This window comes from Odontomachus brunneus, unplaced genomic scaffold (genome assembly GCF_010583005.1).
Source record: "Odontomachus brunneus isolate Ranch 3 - 2012 unplaced genomic scaffold, Obru_v1 Obru_scaffold_027, whole genome shotgun sequence".
Taxonomy (NCBI): domain Eukaryota; kingdom Metazoa; phylum Arthropoda; class Insecta; order Hymenoptera; family Formicidae; genus Odontomachus; species Odontomachus brunneus.
The window spans coordinates 1-23827 of NW_022639477.1; the positions used below are offsets into that span (position 1 = coordinate 1).

Below are 23827 nucleotides of genomic sequence, written 5' to 3' on the forward strand. Positions count from 1 at the left end.
ATATATATATATATATATATATATATATATATATATATATATTATAGATGTCTATAATTATATACACATTAAGAAAGAAAGGATGTTTTATCTATTATCTGCAGAGAGCAGAGTTTATTCGCTGCAGAGAGCTGGTTGAGAATTATGACCGGATTGTTGATTCGTTTGCGAAATAGTTCAAAGGTTTGCTTTCTTTATGGAGATAAATCTCAAGAGATAAGAACAGCACAAGTACTGTTTGTTCACTTTAAATTTTTACGTCGAACAGTCAGTAACTACAAGTCAATATTACAAGTGCTGTATATAATTTCGTAAGCCGTTAATAAGCCGTTTGTAAACATGTAAGATAGGTTTATGTTATATTATATTGCATATGATGTCTATTGGAAAATTTACTTTGTATATGTATGTGTAGATCTTTTTATAAAAATTTCTTTATTCTGTAATTTCTTTTTATGTAATTTTATTTTAATTTTTTCTGAATTAAGACTTTTTTTGTATATTTAATCTGGAGTTTTAAATAATTTTACTTATATAGAGTATCCCTCTAATAACAGGTAATAAAATATTCGTGTATAGTATAGAGTGAAACGATTTTAACACCTTTTATAATGAAGTTAATAACCCATTTAGTTGTCATATTTGGAAATCATAATTCAATCAATGCTTCGAATATAAAAGACATTATGACATATGAGATATGACATATGACATATGAGATTAGCATAATTTAAATTGTAAATACAGAAGAATGTACGTATGAAAGTAATACAAAAAAAAAGAGTAAGAGAGAAAGAGAGAGAGAGAGAGAAACAGCGCTCTCGCATTACTTTCATACTTATATTTTTCCTGAATTTACAGTTTAAGTTATGTCGTTGGATATTTCTTATATTTAAAGCACAACATTTTTCAATTCTTCAAGCATAACTATTACGACGATTTAACCCAGAATACTCCCTAATGCTCTTTAAATTTCTGGGAGTGAAAATCTCACTCGAAAAATGAAGTGACAGCTAACTTACTCGAATTAGAATGACTTCTCATCCTTATAGATTGAATTCTTTCTCTATATCATGGAGTGAAAATTTTCATTCTGTGTCGTAGAATAAATTTTCGACAAATGGAGTGACAACCGTCGCTCGAGTTAGAGTGACTTTTCACTCGTATGGAGTGAATTTTCTATTCGTGAAAGGGTAAGTCATTTGGATACAGCGTATATATGTTCGAGTTTTTCTACATTCTCCTAATCGGTCAGTATCAATGATTGTGATTCTGAAATTAAAACTTCTTTTTTCATCATCCCTTATTTGGGTGCCACTTCGGACCGTTTCAAATTTATAATTGAGTCAAAAACCATAAGGTTAGCTTACAAAAACCTTGTTAAATTCAATTAATTTATTAGGGTAGATAAAGATTTTCTGCCGAGATTGATGTTGTTTATAAGATTAATTGTATGAATTGTGATAAGTCATAAGTAAATCAAACAAGTAGATTATTAAAAACGAGTATAACTGAGCATCGTAGACCCACTAAGAACAAATTGTCATTAATTTCTGTAATTAAAACACATCAAATTGACCATCAAATTGTTTGAGAGAATGTAGAAATACTTGACAAGGAGGTTCCTATTTTAAACTTTTGAATTCTGAAACGATATATTAAAAAAAACAAAAAGAAAAAGGTTTAAACAACCAGACAGACACGGAATTTCTTGGACAGCGGTACTCAAATATCCTCGTTAAATTTAAATTTAAATATTTGCGTGCGGCTTGCGTCCCCCCCCCCCTCTCTATACAGTACCTTTCAACAGTTTCGTTGTTATTATTGATGTTTGTTCCTAAAACACTCTATTTGATCCGACATTTTTGTAACGCAAAAATATCTCCTCATATTGACTTTGTTCCCAACATCAGTTGCTTAATTTATAACAGTATATAGATATTTATATCTTTTTGTATTTTCCTCTCTCTCTCTGTCTAATTGTAATGCATTTTTGGCTTACTCTGTTTTTTAATTTTCCTTTCATTCAAATTAAGCATTTTTACTCGTTTTCTTTATTGTCATCATTGCGGAGAACTATTTCGTTCAATGTAGCAGATATCGCATCGTCTACTTAAACGTTGTTGGCCATATTTTGTCATTAATTTCGATTTTTGTTCTAATTTGCGTTTTTAACTTTACTTGCGTGCGTTTCTTTAAGTTTTGGTCTTCCGTTACGGTTGGTCCTTGCGCTTAAACTTTTATTTTTTATCCCATTGTATTTTCTGAAGAGGACTCAAATTGGGTCGAAACGTAAACTGATATAATCGATATTGTAGTCTTTGTTATATTGTAATATATTGATTGCACTTTTACACCTGTGCCTGGCTCTTAAATGCTCTTTCCTTTTATCTTATTTTTTTTATAATCTATATAACCACGTATATGTAAGTACTTATTGTTAACGTTTATTTTACGTTAAAATTTCAGGAAATACTGGGAATTAACTTCGGTGAAGTATTCAAAAATAATGTTTCTCACGATATTTCTATTCTGTCTGATCGGCGTCCCTTTCATACAATGCAAGCAGGTAATTTTAATTTATAGATTAATCCACGCATAAATATAAAATTGGAAACAAATACTGAACATTTAATCCTTCATCAGATGTTTGAACTATAAATGTAATTTAAAAACTTCTACATATCAGACTAGTAAAAAATGTCTCGTTTTTTTTTTGTAAAGTACATGGAGAAAATATAGTAATAATTATGTTAAAATCATATTTCATTTTACAATGCTTTTTGCAGAGTTGAACTATACTAACCTTGTCCCAACAAACATGATGGCGTCAAATGACCTTTTAATGACGTGTTAATGACATTTCTAACGTCCATAACACGTCATTAATATTACATTTGACGTCATCCTGCTACTTACAGTAGTATAAATGAAATTAATACTATAAAAGTAGTATAAATATTATAGAAATAGTAAGTTGACGATTTACTCGGTAAAAATATCAAACAGCAATAACATTCCATGTTATAATTTTCGATGTTATAATTTTCTATTCAGCGTGATGTCACATATAACACATGTTATATTAGACTTGCATTGCTAAGTGAAAAATTATAGGATTAATATAATGTTATCTTTCGTTGATATTTATTGAATATCAAATATACAACATAAAATCATGCATATAATTATAATAATTTTGTAGTAAAAAGTCAAACGTACATAACGTTTTTAAACAAATACTTTCAATACAAAACATAATACTTTCGATCGGATTGGGATTATCGATATAAATCGATCTGTCCCGAAAGCGTGGGCACTACAATATCTTGGCATAATATATATCAGCAGTAATAAACTAGGCGCCTAAAGTACAGCAAAAAACGTACGCATCTATTGAAGGGTTAAAGTCGATATTTTTATTCTATATTTTTCTTTTGTATATATATTTTATTTTAATTATAAGTTTCTCATTTTGGCTCATTTTTTTCACGTTTGAACGCATTTTCAGTTGCACGAATATATGACGACGGACGAAGTAATGTCCGTATTTCACACGCCACATGATCTTGGTAAGTTGAATTTTCGTTCAAAAAAAGATTTGTTTGCACACGCATGTAGTGCGTTCCTAAATTATATAAAAAATACATACATAATATATTTTTGTTAACTTTAATATTATGATTTATAACATCAGCTAAAAAATTGACTTTTAGTACCCGAATATGAGATAGTGCCAGTAAAACATCGTCTAGCGAAAAACAGCGATTCGGAAGAAGGGTCCGAGATAACACTGGCAGCATTCAGAGAAAATCTCGAGATGTATTTACATCCCACAGAAGGTATGCTTGCCAGTAACAATACACCTGTATGGACTGTCACGTCTGATCCAAAATCACCCGAAGGAATGCGATACGATCAAATACGTGGGGTAAGTTTAATTCGCGATGAAACGAAATACAGACATTCTTAACATAAAACAATATCATGCAAAATGTTATCATTATTCACAAAATCGCGATTGTTTACGACTGAATTCTTTTTAAATTCTCTGTGCTATCTGGGTTATTATGAGTGACGGATCAACGTTTCCCTCTATTTTGTATTCAAGATTTCATACAAAAGAAACTAAAAGCACTCAAAGAAAAAAATTCTGTTAGCATTTTTTTTATCCCACATTGTAAGCAACCCGCAATAATTTTAATATTAATAAATTATTTTAACTCATATAAAAAAGTTAATAAATTAAAGTTACAATAATTAAGTACATTTTTAATTGACTAGTTTAAGTTAAAAATAATTAACTTTCTAACTTAACTTTTAACTGATTTACTAGCCATTACTCAACCCTAAATACTTACATCTTTATAAATCACATGAAAAGTTGTTTCTTCACTTTTTGTTGCAGGCTACGAAATTATTAGGAGTAGCGTACCAAGACGTAGACGGAGCAAGTGCAGTTTTAGTATCTCCCACTTCCAATGGTCAAGTGCATATAGTAAGTAATAAATATTTTGAGACTTCGATCTTGAAATAACTATAAAAATCCGACCACAATGTTAATAACAATATTTGTATAAAAAAAGCGTAAATAATAGTTTTCGTTTTTTCATACGTACACATACGTGTTCGCGCTTATATGGACTCAAATGAATGAGAGGAACTAAATATTCAAAATATTTTTATGCAATTTATGTATACAAGTATACATTTATGTATACATTTATGTATACAAGTATTTCATGTTGAATTTTGCAAATTAAAAATTGCAAACATTTCAGAACGGAGTAATTAAAAATTCTTACGTTATAAAATCCTTGCCACAACGGTTCTTGAAAGAGGTCGCGTATGGTGGACATAAGCTTCTCGAGCCGCATCACACTAAAAATATAACGAAAGAAGACGATTTCGCTTACACGCATCATCACGTAGTGTACAAAATACCACCGTTGAAGGGAGATCAATACAAAGATTTCAGTACGTTATACAAATGCTTACATATATATAGAACTTTAGAATCTCTCCGGTAAAGAACCATTACGTATAATTATGTGTGAATTGTATGCGATCATTGTCCAATCTACTTTCGTCAGACACGCTGTATATAATTTATATATACTTATATATAAATATTTTATATATAATTATATGAAAATATATATTTTATATATACTTTTATATAATTGTATATATTTCTATTTTTGTACGAGTGTTCTTCTATGAATGTTTGCTGTTGACCGTTTGCCGCGCGAATTCGCGCATTATGAACTACGATAAAATAATATATTGATTTTTTAGGTATATCGGATCCTGATGATGGAATAAAACATGATGCACCAGAGATTATTTATCCCGAGGTACTGGTAATAGTTGATCATAAGTTGTACAAGTAAGTATTTAAATACAATAATAAGATTGAATAACTTACTAAGTTCAATGTAATAATTTTGTTAGTAATATTTATTAGCTATTTTACTGGGTCAATGAAATTTTATTTGAAAATTGTCTAGTTAATATTAACTAACAGTAAGATCATACCAATGTTACAATCTCCCACTCAACAACTACTACATATATTATATATTGCAGTTACATTGTTGAGCAGAAAATAATAACGTTACTTTTAGTTATTGTTTACTTGAATTACTTAATTTATATTGTACACTATTATTTGTTTAAAAATATACGAAATAAACTCTTTTTAATAATAATTATCATCTGCTTGTCAGAATAATAAATCGTAAGTTTAAAAAAAAAATAAATTACTTCATTATAGAACTCTCGGCGAAAACATCCGTCGAGCCGTAAAATATATCATGGCATTTTGGAACGGCGTCGACTTGAGATATCGTTTATTAAATACTCCCAGGATATTATTCAATATCGCAGGTATCGTTATAGCTAAGGTATGCTTCTATTTATTTTACTATTATTTTGATTCACAAATATAAATTTATTTCTTCAATTCATGCATATATGCACGCGCGCGTCCGCATATACCGGTATTATATAAAAGTTTAGTGTTATAAAATATCAATATGTACAATGCTGCTATAACTTTGTTAGTAAAATAATTTACATATTTAGTACCTGTTATCAATATAATAGTGTAATAAAGTAAAACTTGATATATTATTTTTTACTACAGGATGACGATGCACTTCCATGTTTAGAGAAAAATCGCATCGAACTTTCAATGGTAGATTCAGATCGTGCTTTGCGTTGTACAGCGGATTATTTATATCGCGAAAACAGATTTCCGTACGATTTTTACGACATGGCTGTCGTCATGACGCGGTAAGCGTTCGTACCTTTTATTGTATTCCTTATTGTTTATTGTCTGTTGTCTGTTAATATGCATAAAGATATATACAGGATATCTGATAATAAGTGGGAATTTACACATATAAATTAGGTCAAACTCAATACAAAAGATCTCTATCATTTCGCAAACAACTACATAAAATTTTAAGTTATTAGTTAAAGAAGACTGGCGAATAATTATGCGCGATGCGGTGCAGGGCGTAATATTAAGTAGGATTTCTGTTGTGTGCTTGTACATTAGGTTAAACTGAACAAAGATAAATTTTACGATTTTTTGCAAATAACCAATAAATTATTAATTTATTAAATAATAAAAAATATTAAAATGAATGATTACACGCGATCGTTCGTTCTTCAACCTTCTTTAATGAAGACCTCTACGTGGTTAATTAAATAATGGGGTTCTGTTTTGTTTAATTTGTACACTCGTAGTCAGAAAGGTTGTCTGGTTTTTTTTATAAGTTTAAAAATATATCCTTCTTGTCCAATGAAACAGCTATTTTATTATAAAGTAAATTCTCTCATTGGTCAAGAAAAATAGATTCCTAACCTTATAAAAAAAATCTGACAATCTTTCCTACACTCGATTGCTAAACGATTTGCATACTTATCAAATAAAATTGCAACAACTTAAGCTATCAGAATTGGAAGCTATTGCTGATATGCATGCGCAGTAATCGGTTATGACGAAATGGCAGTAAAAAATGTGGCATTTGTGAAATTTGGAAGAAAAAAATTTTTTTTTATTAAAAGGACATTATTTTGAAAACATTTTTATATATGTTACCATGATTACTGTTTGAGTCAACAACGGTTTTTAATTCTAACAGGTTGAGTCGTCACAATTTTATTCGATAAAAAGTACTGATTGTGCATACAACGAAAATCTTACTTACACGCAAAAAAATGACTTAGTTATATCAGCTAAACTGCAGTAGCTGATTTAAACTTAATCAAAAGGCTAATCGTTTAGCTGCCACTGCTAAGAATTGGCTATGACAGCTAAAATGTATTTGCTATGAAATACAAATATATTAGGTAAAAATTATATTAGATTAAAAATGCATATTATTTCAAATAGTTAAGAAAATGGCAGTTATTCCTAAATATCTTATCGTATGCATATATTAAAGAAGTTTGCCGTACAGCTACAATCATTTGTTTCTAGCAGCCAATATTTCTCACTGTAGCGCCTAAGTTTAAACAGCGAATAAATTTAGCTTCGGTAGTATCGATATTAGCTGTCCCTATTTCAGTCACACATCTTATCTGTCACAGTTATTTTTTAGCTCTGGAAACTAGTTCTTTTTTTGCGTGTGTCATGTACAATTACTCACCAGTTTCCTTTAGTTAATAGCTCAAAATTTTATGTGGATGTTTGTAAAATAATAGGTAAATTTTGTTTAATTTATCCTAATCTACATATACATGAGCGTTTTCTTATGTATCGGTATATATATTTATGTAACACAATTTTAATTTTAATCTATATATAATTTCAGATTGGACATGTGCAATTTCTTTAACGGTCCCTACTGCAACCCACGTACTTTAGGTAAATTAATTGACATTCCGCAAATGATGTCGTCAAATGACATATTAATGCCATATTAATGACGTTAATATAATGCATTATTAATATATCATTTAACATCATGTTTGCTAAGGCACAATTGCACCCCACATTTCGCCTGTTCCAATAAACGCTCCAGAGTCAATACAGTTATATATTTACTATATAATAGTTATAAATTTCAGTATCACATTATAACGTGAAAGTTTGTCGCAATGTTATAATAATATTATCATTTTGCCCTTAAAAATACAAGTAATGATATAGAAGGTGTCTGATTCGTACCGAATCACTATATATATGACACTATACCATATACTATACAGGATGTCCCACAAATACTGTAAACAAAACAAGAAATTTTTTCAACGTCATATTTTTAGGATTTCAAGGTCATTGTTATTTTTTATATGAGACTACATATTTTTATCATCGTGATATGATACAAGAAAAAAATAGAAAAACAAGAAAAATTTCTTATTTTTTATAGTATTTGTCTCCTCGAACTGAATAATATCCCTCTTTGGCATCCTCCTATCATAAAACATAAGCGAGATGATCAGGTTAGGTGGGACACCCTATATACGAGAGTCAATTACACTGTACTTAAGATATATCTTATTGAAAGTGCGAACGTAACACTATGTTTTAATTTTTTTAATTTCTAATAAAATGTGTTTTCTAAATTATATAGAAGCAACACTTAATATCAGCTGGAGCGTTTGTTGAATATATTTTTTGAAAAATTTATATTTTGGAATGAAACAACTTATAATTATAAATCCGCTATTCAGGTTATGCATATGTTGCTGGCGCGTGTGATAGAAACGCAACAAAACAATCGTCCGAGGCAGTGGGAATCGTCGAAGATAATGGTGGTTTTAGCGGTATTATTCCGACAGCTCACGAGATTGGTCACTTGTAAGTTTACAGATCTCAAGAAATAATAGGATATTTATTAGAGATATGTGAATCAAAGATTTTTTATGTCCAATCGATGAAATTTCACCCGAATCTATCGAGTCGAGTCGTTGGAAGAATTTTTAATTAATATAATCATTGAATTCAACATGAAAATAGTGACTTCAATATAAGAGAGATAACATTGATCATGTGATATCAATTCATTTTTAAGATAAGAGATGTATAATATATAGTCGGTAAACGTGTATGGAATACAGTTCCAGCCTTGAAAGCTGCTCAATGACACATATCGATCCGACAGTTGTCGGTAAGAGTTTATCTAGAACCCATTATCTTCTTTTAATATTTTTGAAGAAAATTTTAATATACAGCAAATTTTTCAAGTCATGCTAATTCCCGTAAGACTGGATGTTTTTAATAGTTCTTCGTTAATGCTAATGTGCGCGATCCGTATTCGAATCTTTTCGATTCGAAATTTTCGAATTATTCGGATTCGAATCAATGAGATTCGAATTTTAATCAAATCGAATTTCACTTGATTCGATTCGAATTCGTATAGTTCGCACATCTCTAATATTTATGGAACATACTGTGTTGTTCGCATCATAAACAAAATATTAATTTATTGTATGAAAAATGAATTCACAATACAACCATAAGTCGTTCAATAATGATAAAAAAAATATAGGATAGGAGCTCGTCATGACGGTAACCCTAAAGGCGCTAGTGACTGTGAGCCGCGTGACGGCTTCATAATGACTGACAAACTGTTGACGCATGAAAATGGATTCGAGTGGTCGCCATGCAGTATAAATGCCTTCTACACGTTTATTTAGTATGTATCATACGATTCGCAGTGAATTCGATATAATTTTACGCAAATCGGGTTTGTATTTTATACAGTCTTTCATATACGAAAAAAATAATACGGTTGGCTAACATATATAAATATAATCTAGTTGTGTCAGTCAGATTCACGAAAATACGAAACAACTAATTATATGGTTGCTGCAACTACAGAGCAATTGTTGAGTTATAATGACGATAATGTGATTGCTCCAACCAAAAATTATCTTTAATAAGTTTTTCAGAACACATAAAAAAGACAAAAAAAGACGAATTAATAGAACGAAAAAAGTTGATGATCAGATACTTGAAAAATTTATCAAAAGAGTGCCCCGAGTTTGCGCGTATCTTATGAAAGCTCTAAAAAGTTACTTCGAAGAATCGAAAATTAAAAAAAGATTTTACTTTTTTTAAAAGACTCTTCTTTTAGTCTTAATGAAAAACAGTTATAAGATTTAAAGATTTTACTTTTTTTAAATGACTCTTCTTTTAATTTTAATGAAAAACAGTTATAATATTACATTTATAGATATATATAGAAAATATGTTCATATTTTACCTTATACAAAAACTCACGAATAGAAAATGTATTGAAACTTTTGAACGATAGAGTGTGTATAATCTAAGAATAATTTCAGTGAGGACAGAGCCAAATGTCTTTATAATATGCCTATATTGGGAAAACCAATAGCACGTGTTTTGCCCGGAAAATTATTGTCTTTAGACGAACAATGTTACAAAGTCTTTGGAACACCAGCATGTAATGTAAGTTTTATCACAAGCACATTATGTTGTCTGACTAAATATAAACGAAAAGACACACTTCATATATATATATGAATATATATATATATATATATATATATATATATATATAAGGAAGCTTATAACATTAATTTTTTGCACAGAATGATACTACAGTCTGCATTCGTCTGAAATGTGAGTATCCTGGATATTATGATTGTAAAGCAGTGGCTGCAGCAGCGGAAGGCTCACCTTGCGGAAATAATTTAGTGAGCTTTCACTTCTACAAAATAAAACAATAATTGCTACCACCTTGAACATCTTCGTAATGAAAGTAGAAGAATATTTTATCAATAGAAATTGATATAGAACTTGATATAGAAACAATAATTTTGGTCAGAAACAGTAAAATCTTTTTTCTGCATAGAAGCTCGAAGGAAACTTCAAAGATTTAAAGGTTTATATTCGTTTCTTTATATAATGTTCTAAACATAACGTTCTAAATATAAATCGATTCTCTTTTTCCGGGTACTAAAGTAAAATCGCTGGAATATATGCTAAGAGAGAATTCGCATCTTGGCAGAAAAGTAGAAAAAGTAGAAAGACAGAAGCCAATCAGAATTCGCCCTAATAGAAAAACAAAAACTGTTGACTGCCACTTGATCATCAGCGCGAGTTCTTATTGGTTTCTGCTAGTGTGGATTTTCCTTACTGGAACATGTACTGCCTACAATATCTATATGTGTTATACAATATCCAATATCGGTAAGTAAACGGGATGAAAGAGAGGTTCTTGATTTCTTCATTTTCTTAATCTGGGCTACAATGTGATCGAGAGTGCAGAGGATAAAGTACAGTAAAATCAACAAAAGATAGACAAATACAAAGAACTATTCGAGACATTCAGCATACTCTCTCTCATCCTGCATAAGCAGGCTTGCGCTTGTTCCAGTTTATACAGTTATACATATTTCAGATTGGTACCCTTTAGATATAGCCAATAAAATGATCTGTACATCATTTGAAGATGATCTTAAGACGATCTTAGATATGAGATTCGATTATGAATACCTGTCTCAGTGTTTATTTTAGAATCCCCTTAACATTCCTAGGTATTCGCCGCAAAACATGTTAAGCCGTGATATCAAAAGCGAGAAAGATTAATCTGCCGTGCCAAGGAAAAAAATAGTTAAGTCACATTTAAAAAAAAATGAGTTCTTTATACTAATAGATTCATAACAAAGAACCACGTCTAACTATATTGATAAAAACTAAAAATTATTATTATTTATTAAAATAAAGACAGGTTAACTTTAGGTAAAAATTTTTGAGACTTTTTTTCTCGTATTTTCAAAAAGCAAGAACCTTAAGTGCATTTTCAAATAGTAAATATTTAAAATATTAATTTTTTATTGCAGAATAAAAAAAGCGGACCCGATTTACCCAATACATGCTTTTGTATTCATAGATATTTACTTTTCCATTACGATTCTCTAAGCAAACAGTTTTCGTCGATTTTCTCAGTTTGAAGGCAAATATAGTTATCCACTTTTTTCCTTAGCACGGCAGTAATATCAACGAACGGTTCTTCCCATTATTCTACATAAAAAAATATTGAGATAAGATAATCAAAAATAGAAGTTTATATTTTATATTTTTTACTGAAACGTACAAAATAAAAAGTATCAGGATAAAATATAAAATATTTTAAAAAGTATTCATTTTTCGATGATTTTATGCCACTATTTTTATACATATAATGATTAGAGGAATTAATTTATGTTTAAAAAATTATATAATTCTACTAAAAAAAAGAAAAACAAAAGTGACCTTTCAATCTTCGAAATTATTTTATCTAAAAAAAGCGTTATCGCCATAAAACAATCATTTTTCTATAATTTCTATTAGATAAATTTTTTTAACTCTAAGCTATTCAATAGTTAATAGTGTTTGTCTTATCCCGTATATTTATTTGTATGTGTGAGTTAAACCATTATTTATTGTTCAATATTTTCTTAGATTTGTTTAAACGGTAAATGCGTTTTGGAAGGAGCACTGACTAAAGACCAAGGAAAGAAATTGACAGAAAAGCAACGTAAACATCTTCCGCATTTCAAGGAACAAAAGATCGAACTAATTCCTTGGATAAAACAAAGATTAGGCCAAAGTAAGTATTGAATTGAATAAAATTGTATTTGAAAAAAAGAATTGGTAACTTTATAATATCGCGTACACAGAAATTACTTAAATTATTTATATACTGTTGGCTCAAACAAGATTATGCGTGTAATTTCTTTGTAAAATGTTAAGTCTTTAATCTTTAATATATAAACTAATCTCATGATCTGTATATTACAGGACTTAAAGATGTTAGGAACAAGATTAAGAATAGGGAGATCATAAAACGTAATAAAAGGCTCATAAGCTCATAGGCTGATGTTTACCACTAAATTGTATTTCGCGCCTCTTCCTCAAGATCAATCTGTAGTACCCCCCACTTTATACCGATGCCGCCACAGTTTTAAAGTCTAGAGCTTCAGCTTAATAACGTTTGTTATTGTAGCTCGTTAACACTGTATCTAAAATCTGTTGAAACAAGTAAAATGTGATAATATCAATTCAATTAACACGGAAATATATGAAGAAAGTTTATTTATTATCATTCAAAGTTGACCATCATTCTTAATTTAACAGTTTATTTCTTTTGTATATATTTTGTATATCTTTTAGTAGTATCCTACTTCTATCAGATGAAACCTCAATGGCGGATATTGAATATTCGAAGTTGAAAAATCGTAATTATTATTTTCCATAGTGTTTATTATTATAGTCTATGACGTTTTTTCTACGAGAAAATCAACCATGAACTAACTGAAGATTCCGCCATGAATAGTTGATTCGACAGAAGTGGGACATCCGCGTTATCTCTTCCCGTTGTTTTCTCAAGAAAGATGCATATAAGCATTACATACGTGTGGAACTATACCGCCATTCTTCACATTGCTCTACATCGAATTCACTACAAGGACAGTGAGACATAAATATACGTAATATCTCTGTAGATAATAGACGCAACAACGGCGAGTCTGGGTTATTACGCAACATTTAAGAGTGTATTGCCCATATCACAAAAATAATAAAAAAATATTGAAAAAATTAATGATTAATCTATATTGTATCTGAAAGTGATTACAAACAATTTCACATTGATTTAGTCTGGATCAAATGTTATTTCACTTTGTAGTGTAAGTCCAGCAAACATGATAACGTCAAATAATATTTTAATGGTGTATTAGTAACGTTTCTAACGTTAATAATACATCATTAACGACTTTGTATAATTTGTAGACATGAATTAAAAAAGTTCTTCAGAATTTTTTACAAAAAAATTATAAGACACATTTATTAACTTTTCAACATATGTTTATCATATTTTAAAGAAATTTTTTAGAAAGAACACGATTTTTTTCATAATAGGATCTCGTCAATTAGTTGACTTATAAGATGCGATGCAACACGTCTTGCTGGCTATATGATGTAGCCGCTTAACCCTAATCTACAATGTACTCTTTGTTTCCTGTTTCTTGTTTTCTGTTTTTTTTTCTAGCTTAAAGCCTAATCTACAATGTGCGTTTTGTTTCTTGTTTTCTGTCTTTTCTGGTTTACAGCTTAAGATTTGAGTCAGAAAGAGATAAAGAGAAAGAAGCAAGAAACAAAGAACACATTGTATATCAAACTTTAAGTTTGAATAAAAAAGAAATAAAGGAAAAGAAACAAAAAGCAAAGAACATATTGGCCAGTATTCATAGTCAGATTTTATATTTAAGATTGTCTTAACTTCATCTTCGGATCATCTTATTGGCGAAGTATCTGAAAGTGAACTTAAAGTGAAGACGCTCTTAAATATAAGATCCAACTATGAATACCATTGTAAATTAAGCTTTATAGGTTGCACTTCAAAATTCATTGACAATACTGGCAGTATTGCGAGAGCCGTTCCGAAATGCGTGGCAGTAAGTTTTCAAAGCACTTTTGTATTCATATAACGTTATAGATTTTATCGTCATTTCCTACTTTTGTTACTGCGGCTCGCGAGGTGAGACATTCGCAGTAGAAACATGTCGGCATCCATCAAATAATTGTGTTTTATAGACATAGAAGATAATAGAGCATGAAATAAGTACTTGATAACACGTACAATACTATAATAACTGTAGTTTTTTTCCATATATTGTTAATTCTAAATTATTATTAATTCTATATTATTATTAATAATATCGGAATTCAATAAAACTTTTATTAAGTACGATACTACGTGATATTATCAACTATAGCAGTACTCACAGCTTTGTTCCATTTTTTCTATTCACAGTAGATCGATAGTACACTTACGAAAACGGAACACTTGTGTCAGCGTATTGCGATGATGTCATGTTTACAATTCTGATAGTGAATATCGAAACACAGAAACATAATTATCTAAAACAAAGAAGCAAACCAATTCTTATGTTATATGAATGTCGCTATCATCTGAATAATTATTATTAACCACTACTATTAAACCAAACCAACTAAATCAAAATTTAGTAAAATGGCGAGATCGAAAAATAAATTACGGGGACACAATTTTTTCGATCCCGCCATTTTACCAAATTTTGGTTTTGCTCAATAATCAGTTCAGACGATAGCGGCAATTTCATATAAAATAAGAATCTGATTTGCTTCTTTGTTTCAAATAATTATAAGCGACTATATCATGCACGTCAGCAGGATAAGAACGTGTTGCGCTGCGCCTTATAAATCAACCAATAACGAGATTCAGTTATGAAAAAAATTGTATAATTTGCTCGAAGCATGACAAAAACATACTGAAAATTTGAAAAATGTGTATATTATATTAATTTCCTTGTAAAAGAATTGTAAAGAAACTTCTTTAATTCATGCCTACAAATTACTCCTTTAATACATTTTAAAATATTTCAAACCGCGTCGCTATAGGAATAAATTATATTGCTATCTTTAGTAAAGGAAAGGTAATTGAAATATATATAATGACAGAAATCTCAATTTTTATATACATATACTTTAAGTATTCAAAATGATATGTGCAAAGATTATAATTCAGAGGTAAGAGTTTAAAAGTCAGAAATAATATAAAATAAAGTAAATATATAAGTAAAAATGTGATGTTAAAGTAAAAATATGTTATTATTCAACTTATCGTATATATATACCACACATTATTATGCGAAAAATAGAGATATTAAGTATTTTTCTCTAATTTTCAATTACTTTTTGTAGGGACTATACGGGCAATACATCCTTAATCCTATTCTAGACTAACTTATGACTAATCGAAACAAGTCGATTAACGCTTGTCCTTAAATCTCCAAACATCTAAAATTACACAAAGAAAAAACACGACTTAAATTACGTGAAAGTTGAAATTTTTATCCAATAATTCGATTGGCAAATTCATATATCTTATGTTTTCAAACATACTTTAAGCGTTTGGTAACTCACAAGATCCAAAGTGGAATTCTATTTGCAATTTTATAGAGTGGGATAATAACTAGTAAATAGCTAGTTAATTGGTTAAAAATTCAGTTAAAAAGTCAATAACTATTAATTTAACTCAGTTAATTTTTAATGAGTTTTAACTTCTTACTAGTTATTTTTAGCCATTAGCCTATAAATTATCATGTTTAAAACAGTAATAGGTTAGTAATGCATTTATGATTCTGCACCGATTTGTGATATTCGAATAATAATTACTTATTATATTTTATTAATAAATTTATATATTTCTTTATTTCCACAATAAGATCATTAAATTGGTCATTAAATAAAACATTCATCTTATGTCACAAATTAGGACAAAGCTGATCTATTACGTCACTAAATAATATATTAATCAATTTTAAGAAAATATTACAAATAAAATAGAAGCTTCCCATAAATTAGAAAAATATAATATAATTAAAACCCCCAAATATTCAAACTTTCCAACAAAATTAATTTTGTTTATTTAGTTTAATATGTACATTATTAATTTATTTATTTATTTTCACGATGAAGTTATTTATTTACTAATTAGAACATTTATTTTAATATGTAAAACATTTAAAGATTTATAGATGTCTGCGATATATTTTCTTTCAAATAGAATTCCACTTCGCACTTTGAGGGTACGGCCCGTTCAACGCTTAGTATATTTCAAATGCTTTTGCTCCAAATGGTTCTGTACAAAAGCGTTACCAATGTTACCACTGTTGACCAAATAAATAGACAATAAGTAAACCAAATTTTTACATCTAGAAATATTGAAAAGAATTTAAGATAAAACTTAATATTTAGCTTAATATCTTAATGAATTACATAAATGTCAATATTGGAATATTAATCTATATTGCAAAAACTTTTTTTTAACACAGGCTTATCTTTACAATAACGAAGAAGAAGCAATTGCAATTGATGCTGTTTGTAATGCTAAAAGTATAATATATGTGTATATCAAATTTTGATAGCAAAATTAAGTAATAGCATTATAATAACTGAGACATTTACCAAATTTTAATAGCAATAATCTAAGTATTTAATAATAATCACTGTATCATTATCTGATTCAGTGGTAAGATGTAGTTGGTTCTAATCATTAATTCAGTTTTCATTCATATATCTGTTTAAAAAATAAATCAATTCAAATATTATTAAAATATTAAAATTCTCTTTTTACTTCCAAAATTGCAAAACAGATAACAGTAAATATAAGTTAGGTTGAGTTAAATTATAAATCCGACAATATTTATAAATACTCTTAGTATTTCATACAAAGTCTTATCTTCATTAGTTGCTCTAATATCTTGCCAATAATGTGTCTTTGAGAATTATATATAGCATATCTTAGCATTTTTTATATTTCCTCTTGGACTTCTATCTGAATTTCCATTATCGCGCAAAATTTTCTCGCACAAACCTAAACGCTGCAGTTACACATCTTTCTCGTACAAGCGTTAGAAGCGAGCTGGGAGCGATAATATATTACGTATTCATGAAGTCATACGTACCAATAGAATGCTTCAAAGTGTCAAATAGACTATTTGAAACGTTTCGAAGCACTTGCAACGATTAACGATAAACCGACCGTACCCTGAATTACAGACAGTCTAAAGTGACCTTCAAAATCGCTTTACTCTAAACGACCGTTTGCTTTCAGGAACAGATGTCGGTGAATGCACGGACGTGGGGTCAGATTGCGCAGAGCTGATTGACAGGCTGAGAACATGGCTGTGCCATCTACAATCTGTGAAGAGTCGCTGCTGCGCATTCCTGAAGACGATCTGTGTTGATTAATAATATTAAAAAATAAAAAAGGCGAAAAATCGGCTCGATGATTAGCTCGATGACATCGCGCTTACTAAACGCCCGTCGTGACGCCGTCCTGGTGAACAGAATGAAACGGAGGGAACTCGAAGCCGAATCGACGATCGTCTATTCTCTTTATTTTTTTTACACGCTCTTCGTCAAAGTCCTCGATGCTTTTGCGGTTTTTACGGTCGGGATAAGCGCGACCATATTCGACTCTTCGAGTAGCTATACGTATATTTCACTTTCTCTCCTATTTTTTCTTTTCTCCTCCGCTCTCTTCCCTCTTCTTCCCTCCCTTCCTCTCTTTCCCTCTCTCTTTCTCAATATCTCTTCCTCTTTCTATTCATATCCGCGCAGTCTGGGTATCATTCGTTTACATTGTAGATACAGTATCACCGGGACTTTGCCACGGGTGTGCCGGATGTAGTGAATCTAAAAGCAGAGCGACCTGACTGTCAATCGATACGATATTCGACCGTGAATATAATTTATTCGATAGAAAGCAGATTTCGCTAAAGATTCGCTTTACCCGATGCATGAGTGTTTGACGAGCGCGCGTACGCACTCGCACGAAAGAAGCCATTCGAAAATCATGGAAATTGTTTAACGCAAAACAATAAATGGGAATACTTAAAAGCAGATGTGTTATGTATACCCACCCACTTACTGTTCACTTTTATATAAAGAGTCGACTATCGATTTTTAAATGGAATGACTTATTTTTTACCCCGGGAATCAATAGAGCATAGAATTTTACATTCAAAACATGTGGTCATATGTAGAGGTTATATGAACCCTTGAGGATCGTATCACAAAGTTTTTTTCATGTTAAAACAATAATTGTGATATGAAAAGTGATAGGTGAAAATATTTCATACAAAAGTTGTTATATACACAACATACACAATAACATGCTATGTTTCAGAAAATTGATACTAAAGATATCACCATATCAAATATTGATTGTAATTAATATTTTAATAAAAAGAGATACAATTTTTTGGTTTTATAAGAAAAATATAATCAATAAATAATTTTAATTAATTCAATGTGTAGTAATGCATGTTTACATATTGCATGCCTTAATAAATCACTTTTCAATCAATTCTTGAAAACTAATGATTGAAAAATAAACAAGTTTTGCGAGTTACCCCATTTTGCCGCGCATAAATACTCATTCGCTCATTCATCACACGTAATTAATGGAAATATATAAATATAGCTGGCGTTACCAAAACAAAAACATTTGTAACTTTAAAAGGATTAATTTTTTAACTTACATTTATTAATTATTTTTTACTGAATATAATGACTACTACTTATCTTGTAAATCTAGAATCCTCTTATTTGAGCACACTCATATATCACTCAAACAATTAAAGAATGGCGTCTATGGATCACAAAACATATGCAAAATTCAACAGATTACAATTTCGGCAAAACAATAATAATGAGATGACCCAAGAAGCATTTCTAATTCAAAATCTTTAGCTTCTAATGTAAGTGAGAAATAAAACCAAAAAAACTTTGACCGTAAATAATCTTACATATTACATGTACATTTTGTGACGTATAAAAAATTATACGTGACAATATCACTTTGTTTATCCTGTGTTTGTCAATTAGCGCATATGCAATTAGCAAGAGCTTGCAATTACGAAAATGTATATTTACGTGTACAACTGCATCGAGCTACGTTCATAGTGCATGATAAATAATTTATTTGACAATGAGCAGATACGAAAATATCACTCCGACGCCACGGCCGTATAATGAGATCGATGGAATTAAAATGGCGTAGGTCGATGTCTTTTAAAAACAAAATTTTTTTACGTATTCGTATCTTCTTAGAATAGACACGTTTCTTGATCAAACACAAATTAATAGTTCCAAATTTGTATACTGTCTTAACGTTAACTCGTGTTATGCTCTTTGTTTCCTTCTTCTCAAAGTTAATCATATTTTTAATAGCTTATAAAATTGTATCATCAATAAATATTTTCTTAAAAGTAAATTTCCATTCCCTCTGATTAGTATTAAATAAACAACCATACAGAGTGTTTCTTAATTACTGTTCAATATTTTATAAGAATTGTTATAGAGTATTAAAGATTCTACATTCAAATGCAAATATTTCCGAAATTAATGGCTTTATCATAAGTTATTATGAATATATTTTTGTAATTAATAAAATAATAAAAATTTGCCAAAAAAATTAGATTTCGTCCATTGGCAATACAAAAATTCGAGAGAATAATATATTATTTAAATTTCGTTTCTACATCGCAGACTTATAATACGACGATTATAGCTAAAAAATAAGACCTTACTTATTTATTAATTCGAGTTGGAAAAAGAAATTTGCTTTTATCTAGAAGCTACTAAGAAGAAATAATTTTATAGGATTTTTAACATTCTGTTTTTTGAAACAAGGTTTTTGAGAGCATATATTCATATAAACTTTTCTTCATAAAATAAAAATCTTAAAAATCTTAAATCTCAAAAATTAACATCTTAAATATTGAACAGTATTTAAAAAATACCTAGTATACGGCACCATTATGAAACTATAAAGACCTTCCGTCAAAAAGATATGTTTCTTATGTAACAGGTATATTAGCAATGGCATTAAGTAGATAAATAAATCATGCAGGTAATGTAGCGTTAAATTGTGTTAAACGCAGGTGTTCAAATAAGTGACGGGAATGGTATCCAAATTATTAAAAGTTGATAATCGGATGCGCATTAAACGAAAGATTACTAATTTTATTAATGCGATACGTTACATATTATGCAATAAAATATGAGATAAGCTTAGTCTTTATTGATCCTTGACGGAATGTTTAATTCGCACCTTCAGGTACTGCGTCTTCATGCGTCATTTGTCATGCAAGAATTATGAATTTGTATAATTCTTTCGCCATTATGTCGGGCGCGCACTCCGCTGCAAATTACATAATATATGTACAAGTGTTAATCGGCGAGCAAATCAAACATTGGCCGGTTAATTTATATCGTGCTGCGAAATAATTCACCCTTCATATTCGCGTAATGGACTCTCTTGCAGAACGTCCCGTTCGCTGTTGTCTATAAATATTATCGCGCTACGTGCACCAGAGGGATCGCAGTTTGCGATCCATATTATTTCATTTTACCGCGAATAAATCGCGGTAAATCGTATTTCGGCGCGATATTATTTCCATTCACCGTGAAGAAGACAACCGCAAGTTGCAGTTGTTTCATTAACCGACACATAAAAATTGATTCTGTAAGTACATTTTCAAATATATACATACACATAATGACACGCGCCAAATGCACTTAATTTTAATATGTTTAAATTTATTTAATGACGGCACTTCTTTCCAATATTCAGTAAAATTTGATTTTGAATAATTCCCAGAAATTAAATTTTCTTATTAAATATAGGCATATAAATTTCTTAAAATTTTCCCAAAAATTGTATAGATTTCGATTAAAATGCACAAATTCCAAAACTGATTATTATCAATTGGAAATTCCATGAGATGTCAATTAGATTTATTCTTACACAAAAATTAGGTTTTTGTATACAATCGAAATAGAAATACTATGGGAACTCGCATATGTTTTTCGGTAACGTCAATATATTTTTATATAATATCAAAGAGAGAATTGCATTTTTATATTAATTTTGTATTCAATAGAATGAAAAATGTTTTAAATATTTTTTTTAAATACTTTGAGTATTTTACTAAATAATGAAATTATATGAGAAGTCAACATATGTGTGTTTTGTTCAATTCTAATGTAAAATGAAAATCAGAAAAGTATATTGGAAAAACTTTGGGGATCCAAAAAATCGACTTTTTTGCATTTTGTGCTTTTAAGAATATATTCCCTGAACAATTAGATGGAATTTGAACAGTTTATTGATGTTTTCGTAATTTAAACGGGACGTCGCGACGATCAAATTTACGCAACGTAGTTGGCATGCTCTGGATATTCTTTTAATCGATAGCGATTCTGTTGGGGCTTTAACATACAACTAATTGCATTTTAATCGAAATCTATACTATTTCTGAGAAAATTTTAAGAAATTTATATGCGTTTAATATATATGTTTAGTAAGAGAATTTAATTTCTGGGAATTATTCAAAATCAAGTTCTATACTGAATATTGGAATTATATATATTTTTATTTATTCACAGAGTATATAATATAAGTTTGTATATAAATATATATACACATATTCTTCTTTTCTTGCCGTAAATAAAAATTTCTGTATACACTGTCTGTCTATAACAATTTGAACTTTATTTTCTTTGTTCTATCCCATTAAATGCTGTATTCTACAAAATTTTCAAATAAATGAAGAGGAGTGAATTTCGAACATATTAATTAAACTATGTGTGTGTATAGTGTTAAAAGTTTTTAATAATATGAGCTACGTTTGCATCGGAATCAAATATGTATTTATACCATTTAAATCATGTGAGAGAGAAAAATAATCAAAATAATGTTTCCTTTACCATTTCTATATATAAGTATTTAATGAATGGCGATATTTTCTTGTAAGTATGATTTTGAATCGTAAACGCAATTTCGAATCGCAAGCGTAATTTTGCGATAAAAGTTCAATTATGTATTGCATTGCGATTCAAGAAAAGTCACGGTGTTTGCGATATATCGTAAAATCGTACATTTCTATTAACTATATTAATATAATATTACTATTAACTATAATTATATAATATAATAATGTGAAGTAGTTATGCAGTGCGAGAAAACGGATCGTAAAGGATTCAAAAGAAGATCATACGAATCGATTGAGAGGAAGAAGTCGAAGTTTTTATGGAATTAGATTTACTATAAAAAATGATACTAGTATTCTTAGTACTTTCGCAGAAGAATTGCATACAAATAACAAGTCCGAAATTATTATCGATAACAGAGTTATTGCATCCTTGACTCTTTTTTCTCTGTATTCACTACTATGGTTATTTGCTGTAAATACTACAATGATATAAAGTTAAACGAAAGAAGTACCTATAGAATAGGATTTAAAATAGCTGGCGATCTTTAAATAGCTGTAATACAGAAATTTGGTATCAAATATATAATATATATTCCTGTCCTATAATAAATCATGTGAAAGAAATTGTCGTATCATAATAATAATGAGACTTTTCAGCATTGGGACAAAAGATATAAATTTATTTAATTAGCATATGTATATCAACTTTATATACAAGGTGTCTCAAATCACCATTTTCAAACTTCGCGACAGTATAGAACAAATTGAAATGAACATAAAAAAGTACCGTTTCGCAATATTCATAATAAATCTCGAGGTATTAATTAAAGAAGATTAGTGAATGATCACGCACGATATATGATAGATGAGCTATAGTGGCGATGTGTATTGTGCTGTGTGCTTGTACATTAGGTAAGTTGAACAAAAAACTCTATCATTTTACAAACACGTAGATTTTCCATTATTCATAAAAAAAATTGTTACATAATTGTGTGCGATACACAAATTCTCTTTACGAATACTAATTTCGAATACACAAATTCTCTTTAACCCTCTAAGTATCACTGTTACTAATAGGGACTACTCAGGATCGGACAGTTGAAAGCTTATAAATGTGCTATTTAGAGTGTTTTTGACAATATTCCATTTAAAAAAAGTTACTAGAATGTTCCATGAATTATACGCCTTAAAGAGTTAATTAATATCTAAAAATTTATTTATTTGCAAAATGGTAGAACACTTTTTTGTTCAGTTTGACCTAATGTATAAGTATACAATAGTATATGACGCCCCTACAGCTCATCTACCATATCGCGCGTAATCATTCATCAATTTTTTTTAATTAATATCTCAAGATTTAATACAAATATCGCAAAACAGTATAGGATTTTTATGTTCTCCTCAATCTATTCTATGCTCTCGCAAAATTTGAGATTTGAGATACTCTGTGCATATATATATATATATATATATATATATATATATATATATATATATATATATATATATATATATATATATATATATATAT

The 23827-nt window shown here is 29.3% G+C and overlaps 2 protein-coding genes across 4 annotated transcripts in view; both read left to right on the forward strand.

Annotated features, from left to right (window-relative positions):
* The first annotated feature begins 234 nt into the window (after nt 1-234).
* Nucleotides 235-18415, forward strand: LOC116842757 (venom metalloproteinase 3-like). Of its 3 annotated transcripts, none has more exons than XM_032812414.1 (17): nt 235-341; nt 1105-1193; nt 2470-2569; nt 3512-3572; nt 3717-3931; nt 4409-4498; nt 4782-4977; nt 5299-5389; nt 5777-5906; nt 6149-6297; nt 7827-7879; nt 8692-8818; nt 9510-9656; nt 10306-10432; nt 10576-10680; nt 12431-12578; nt 17628-18415. In XM_032812414.1, exons 3-17 carry the CDS (start codon nt 2510-2512, stop codon nt 17762-17764), a joined length of 1836 nt encoding a protein of 611 aa, XP_032668305.1. In that variant the 5' UTR covers nt 235-341; nt 1105-1193; nt 2470-2509; the 3' UTR covers nt 17765-18415. The 3 variants fall into 3 exon arrangements, with proteins under 3 accessions (XP_032668305.1, XP_032668304.1, XP_032668306.1); XM_032812415.1 differs by having other exon boundaries at nt 275-341; nt 1053-1193; XM_032812413.1 differs by lacking the exon at nt 1105-1193 and having other exon boundaries at nt 263-341.
* Nucleotides 18416-20807: 2392 nt separating this feature from the next.
* LOC116842758 (venom metalloproteinase 3-like) overlaps nt 20808-23827 on the forward strand; it is a 16553-nt gene continuing 13533 nt past the window's right edge. The window contains exon 1 of the mRNA XM_032812416.1: nt 20808-21047. The gene's annotated coding sequence lies outside the window, so the exon portion shown is untranslated. The remainder of the gene's footprint in view (nt 21048-23827) is intronic.

Excerpts from the sequence above, each read along its gene's own strand:
- LOC116842757 (XM_032812413.1), top strand. Across the intron at positions 2,570-3,511 it reads CTTTCATACAATGCAAGCAG|TTGCACGAATATATGACGAC; the intron begins GTAATTTTAATT and ends ACGCATTTTCAG. Across the intron at positions 10,433-10,575 it reads TTGGAACACCAGCATGTAAT|AATGATACTACAGTCTGCAT; the intron begins GTAAGTTTTATC and ends TTTTTTGCACAG.